At 64.3% G+C, this 5,767-nt stretch overlaps 1 protein-coding gene across 1 annotated transcript; it reads left to right on the plus strand.

Annotated features, from left to right (window-relative positions):
- LMF2 (lipase maturation factor 2) lies at nt 1–4,512 on the plus strand. The gene is made up of 14 exons (XM_011942234.1): nt 1–82; nt 634–887; nt 991–1,019; nt 1,146–1,363; nt 1,435–1,613; nt 1,848–1,989; nt 2,142–2,276; nt 2,345–2,450; nt 2,526–2,622; nt 2,695–2,877; nt 2,949–3,117; nt 3,212–3,323; nt 3,574–3,670; nt 3,767–4,512. The coding sequence occupies exons 1-14, from the start codon at nt 46–48 to the stop codon at nt 4,073–4,075; spliced, it is 2,067 nt and encodes a 688-aa protein (XP_011797624.1). The 5' UTR covers nt 1–45; the 3' UTR covers nt 4,076–4,512.
- Nucleotides 4,513–5,767: the final 1,255 nt, after the last annotated feature.

The raw sequence follows: 5,767 nt of genomic DNA on the forward strand, positions 1-5,767 counted from the left end.
CGGCTCCCGCGGCGGCTCTTCCTCCAGGGCGTGGCGGCCGTCTTCATGTTCGCCTTCGCTTCCCTCTACACGCAGATCCCAGGTGAAGGCACCCAGGGTGGGACACCCCCAGCCTCGGCGCGGGACCCTATGTCCTCTTTTCTCTGTGCCCGGCACTCACGCAGTCTGGGGTTGGGAGTGAGGGCCAGGCCTTGGCGTGGCCGGAGGAGGTAGGGGGCGGAGGTTCGTGTCCTGCAGGCCTCTGTGGGGGTAGGAATCTGTGCGGTGATCCGTTTGCTGTAAGGCTCTGGAGTCTGAGCTGGGGTGGGGGACAGAACTCAGAGAAGTGGGAGAGAGGCTTTCTCCCAGACCTGGTGGGGCAGGTAGGAGATCCGGCTGAGACCTGGAAGAGGGCAGTGGGCTCTGCTGGGTGGAGGCCCTGACCCCGCTAGCTGAGCAAGTCTCTAGCCCTGGGACGGGGTTTTGACAGGTCCTGACCTGGGAGACGGGCTCTGGAGGGACTGCGGAGTCTGATCTAGGGATGGAGGTATCCGCATGCTCTGACCTAGGTTGGAGGGTCTGCAGGCCCTGACTCAGAGGTGGTCTAGTCTGCAAGGGTTGTCCAGGGTCTGGCCCTGACGTGCCCTCCCACAGGCCTGTATGGCCCTGAGGGTATCCTACCCGCAAGGAAGACGCTGCGGCCGCAGGGCAAGAGCCGCTGGCAGCAGCTGTGGGAGACCCCGACGCTGCTGTGGGAAGCGCCGAGACTGGGGCTGGACACGGCCCAGGGCCTGGAGCTGCTGAGCCTGCTGGGCACACTACTGGCCCTGGGGGCCCTGCTGCTGAGCCCATTGCGTCACCCCGTCGTCTACCTGCTGCTTTGGGCTGCCTACCTTTCGGCCTGCCAGGCAAGTGGAACCCCTGTGACCAGCTCAGTCCACCCCTACTCCTGCCTCTGCCTTACCTAAGTCCACAGACGCACTCGCTCCCTGACAGCCCCTCTCTCCGCAGGTGGGCCAGGTGTTCCTTTATTTCCAGTGGTGAGTGACCGCCGGGCCTGGGGCTGCGGGAGGCTGGGTGAGGGTGGGGTAGGGCCTCTCCTAGGACCCTCCCAGGGGAGCAGCTGTGTCGTGAGGAGCTCTTGGTGCTATTTGCTCTCCCCATAGGGACTCCCTGCTGCTAGAGACTGGCTTCCTGGCCGTGCTGGTGGCCCCGCTGAGGCCAGCCTCCCACCGCAAGCAGGCCCCCCAGGGCGGGCGGGCAGGGGCCCTGCCCCATGAAGACCTCCCCTTCTGGCTGGTGCGATGGCTGCTGTTCCGCCTCATGTTCGCCTCAGGCGTGGTCAAGCTGACCAGCCGCTGCCCCGCGTGGTGGGGGCTCACTGGTGAGGGGCCCTGCCTGGATCTGGGGTGGTCTGGGGGCTCTGCCAGCCCTGACTCCTGCTCTCCCCTGCAGCCCTCACCTACCACTACGAGACCCAGTGCCTGCCCACGCCCGCCGCCTGGTTCGCACACCACCTGCCTGTCTGGCTGCACAAGCTCAGCGTGGTGGCCACCTTCCTCATCGAGATCGCCGTGCCGCCCCTGTTCTTCGCCCCCATTCGACGCCTGCGCTTGGCTGCCTTCTACTCGCAGGTGGGTGAGGGCCGCAGCTGCCAGAGAGAGGCAGACGGGGCTCGGCCTTTAGTGCTGCTCAGCGTGCCCTATTGGGGACAGGGTGGCTCCCGGGGACAGGTGGCAACCGCTGTTGGGAAGGCCTTGTAGCAGAGGGATGCGCCCTGCAGGATGGAGGTGGGTGCCTGCTAGGTAGGGCTGCGCCACAGGGCCGGGCGTCCGTCTCCGGGAGCACTGAGAGTGGGCCGCCCCCAGGTGCTGCTGCAGGTCCTGATTATCATCACTGGCAACTACAACTTCTTCAATCTGATGACGCTGGTGCTCACCACTGCGCTGCTGGACGACCAGCACCTGGCTGCTGAGCCTGGCCATGGCAGCCGCAAGAAGATGGCCACCTGTGCGTGTCACTCATCCTGGGCTCACTGTCACCAGCCCCCTGCCCTCCTGGGGGTTCTCCCCTCCAACACCCCCACAGGACTCCCACTCTAACTGCACCCCAGCCCCCTGGCTAGGGACCCTCTGCTGACCCATGACTGTCCTGCCCCACAGCCTGGCCCAAGGCCCTGCTGGCCACACTGTCGCTGCTGCTGGAACTAGCCGTCTACGGGCTTCTGGCCTACGGCACTGTGCACTACTTTGGCCTGGAAGTTGACTGGCAGCAGTGCACCATCCACTCCAGAACCAGTGAGTGCCGACTTGGGGGGGCCAGAGGGCAGGGGTGGACCAATCCTCACACCCTCCTTCTCCACCAGCTTTCACCTTCCACCAGTTCTCTCAGTGGCTAAAGACACTGACGCTGCCCACGGTGTGGCTGGGTGTGGCCTCCCTGGCCTGGGAGCTGCTGAGTGCCCTCTGGAGGTACATGGCTCAGGAAGCGGGGAGGGGGCACAGGTGTGCAGGGCCTCCATGACGACCTTGGGTCCCTACCCACAGGTGGACCCAGGTGCGGGGCTGGCTACGGAAGTTCAGTGCTGCAGTCAAACTGTCCCTTGTGAGCACTGCGACCGTGGCCTTGTTCTTGATCAGCCTGGTGGGTAGCACTGCAGGGCTGGGGGGCAGGCTGGGGGCAGGACAGCCCTGAGAACCGCCCACCCGCCTCCAGGTGCCGTACTCCTACATGGAGCCTGGGACCCACGGGCGCCTCTGGACTGGGGCCCACCGCCTGTTTGGCGCCGTGGAGCACCTGCAGCTGGCCAACTCCTACGGCCTCTTCCGCCGCATGACCGGGCTTGGTGGGCGGCCTGAGGTGGTGCTGGAGGGCAGCTACGATGGCCACCACTGGACGGTGAGCCCTCCCAGAGCGGGCAGGGTGGGGCCCAGGTCAGCTGGCCCAGCTGACCTCGGCCTGCCTGGCAGGAGATCGAGTTCATGTACAAGCCTGGGAACCTGAGCCGGCCTCCCCCAGTTGTGGTGCCCCACCAACCACGCCTGGACTGGCAAATGTGGTTTGCAGCCCTGGGCCCACACACGCACAGCCCGTGGTTCACAAGCTTGGTCTTGCGCCTGCTGCAGGGCAAGGAGCCAGGTGCGAAGCGGGGTGGGGAAGGGCAGGGTGGAGAGGGAGACAAGAGGGGGCGGGGAGCGTACTACGGGAGCCACACTGACCCCTCTCGCTGCAGTGATCCGCCTCATCCAGAGTCAAGTGGCCAGTTATCCCTTCTACAAGCAGCCGCCCACCTACGTCCGAGCCCAGCGCTACAAGTACTGGTTCTCCCAGCCTGGGGAGCAGGGGTAAGGCCAGGCACTGGGTGGCATGTGGAGCCCGGGGAGCAGAGGGATAAGGCCGGGCACCAGGTGGGGTGTGGAGCCCGGGGAGCAGGGGTAAGGCCGGGCACCGGGTGGGATGTGGAGCCCGGGGAGCAGGGCTAAGGCTGGGCACCGGGTGGGGTGTGGAGCCCGGGGAGCAGGGGTAAGGCCGGGCACCAGATGGGGTGTGGAGCCCGAGGTGCCGCCAGGCTCTGAACATCAGGTCCCGCTGCAGCCAGTGGTGGCGGCGCCAGTGGGTGGAGGAGTTCTTCCCACCCGTGTCCCTGGGAGACCCGACGCTGGAGACACTACTCAGGCAGTTTGGGCTACAGGTAAGGGGGTATCAGCCAGGCTAGGGGAGGTGGCAGGGGTGACCCTAGCCTCCTGGGGTGAACCCAGTAAGCACTTCCCCAACCTCCCTCCCACAGGACAAGAGCCCAGCCCGGGCCCGCAGTGCCAACAGCACTCTGGCCCAAGCCCTCCACTGGACTCGCACTCAGCTGTCTCCTCTGGAGGCCCCCGCCCTGCTCTGGGGGCTCCTCGTGGCCATAGGGGCTGTCCGAGTTGTGCAGGCCCTGCTAGCGCCCTGGTCTCTCCGGTCCTCCCCGCTGGCACCAGCCAGCGGGGAGAAACGCAGGCCAGCCCCCCATAAAGACTCTGGAGCTGCCTCCGAACAGGCCACCCCAGCCCCCAACCCCTGTACCAGTAGTTCACGGACCGCCCGGCGAAAGAAGTAGCTGTGTTATCCCGGCTGCACATCCTGAGAGGGCTGGGTCCCTGGGACTGCCCTGGCCTCCGGCAGGACAGGACCCAGCCACTGTGCCTTAGCTGACCCTGCAGGTCCGGGCACAGGTTGGGCTGCCCCTGGGGTTCGCAGGGTGCTGCATTGAGGGCTCCAGGCCCCACCCCCACGCCAGCCACGCCCCTCCCCAGGACTCCCACTGTTGCCTCTGTGATTGGCCCAGGAGGGAAACAACCCAGCTCAAGACCCTTCTCCTGCCCTGGGCTGTGGGGGTCTGAGTCTGGAACCCCCACCCCAGGCCCCATGCCGGAGGGGAAGAGGCTGACTCTCAGGGGAAGAGGGGAAGCACCGTCATCTTCCGCGTCATCTTCACACCAGCTCATCCTGCCCTTTAGATCTGGGCACCAATAAAGGCGTCTTTTGTGCTTGGCTGTGTGCCTGGTGCTCCTTTCCCGGGAGGCCTGAGGATGGGAGTGTCTCCCCTACTCTGGGCAGCGGGCCCCCAGAGCACTGTCAGGCTCCCCCACGGCGTGGCCCCCCAGGCACCCTCCTGCCCCATCCTTGGCATTCTCTGTAAGGAGGCCTGGCTTGGCATTGTCCACTGCCTGACCACAAAGGAGCTTCAGGCCTGGCACAGCCCAGTGGACCTGTCAGCTCCACACTCCAAGGCTGGTAGTGGAGCTGGTCCCTCCCTTCCCTCCTGCTCACACTTCCTGGCCTCAGGAAAGGATGGAAGGGCCAGAGTGGGCAGGGGGTGAAGGAGAGATGAGGTGGGCAAGTTAACAGAGGCTCCTCTGCAGAGTGAAGCCAGGGGAGGGGAGCTGGAGGCCCTGAGTTGGGACGGAGGAGAGAAGGTGCATCTGACGCCCCCAACCTCGATCCTAGGAAGAAGACAGCAGCAGAGACAGCAGTCAGGGCACCGTCCAGGTTTATGTTTGGGGTCAGGTTATCAATTGGAGGTCACCGCCCACCCTGGAAATTCACAGCGCAGCTTCCTCTGCCTCTGGCCCGTCCTTGGTACAGCCCCCACCACCTGCTCTCCTGCCAGACCCCTGGGCAGCTCCCAGTACATCCAGCTCCCTCACGTCGCTGACCTCCATCTGGCCCACCCAGACAGAGCTCCGTGCTCAAACACAGCCGGTTGCGTGAACTCTCAGATGCCTTCAGGGGCTCCTATACATGGAATAAACAATCAAGAAGTCAGCTTTGGCTTAGTAATAGGCTGTGCGCGGTGGCTCATGCGTGTAATCCCAACACTTTGAGGGGCCGAGGGGGGTGTAGATCACCTGAGGTCAGAGTTCGAGACCAGTCTGGCCAACATGGTGAAACCCGATCTCTACTAAAAATACAAAAATTAGCCGGGCGTGTTGGCGGGCACCTGTAATGCCAGCTACTTCACAGGCTGAAGCAGGAGAATCGCTTGAACCTGGGAAGTGGAGGTTGCAGGGAGCCGAGATCGTGCCACTGCACTTCAGCCTAGACAACAGAGTGAGACTCCATCTCAAAAAAAAAAGGTAATCTGTTTAAAACTCAAAAACCTGTTCCTCGGCTTGTTTTCTGGACAGGGTCTCTCTCACTCTGTTGCCCAGGCTGGAGCACAGTGGTGCAGTTGTGGCTCACTGCAGCCTCAGGAGACTCCTGAGCTCAAATGATCCTCCTGCCTCAGGCTCCCACCACCACCCACACT

The sequence above is a fragment of the Colobus angolensis genome, unplaced genomic scaffold, assembly GCF_000951035.1.
Source record: "Colobus angolensis palliatus isolate OR3802 unplaced genomic scaffold, Cang.pa_1.0 Scaffold208, whole genome shotgun sequence".
Classification (NCBI taxonomy): domain Eukaryota; kingdom Metazoa; phylum Chordata; class Mammalia; order Primates; family Cercopithecidae; genus Colobus; species Colobus angolensis.

Bases quoted from the DNA above. Each gene is read 5' to 3' on its own strand.
- LMF2 (XM_011942234.1), top strand. From the start codon at position 46: ATGTTCGCCTTCGCTTCCCTCTACACGCAGATCCCAG. The intron at 83-633 runs GTGAAGGCACCC...GCCCTCCCACAG, and splicing joins CCTCTACACGCAGATCCCAG to GCCTGTATGGCCCTGAGGGT. The intron at 2,451-2,525 runs GTACATGGCTCA...CCCTACCCACAG, and splicing joins CTGCTGAGTGCCCTCTGGAG to GTGGACCCAGGTGCGGGGCT.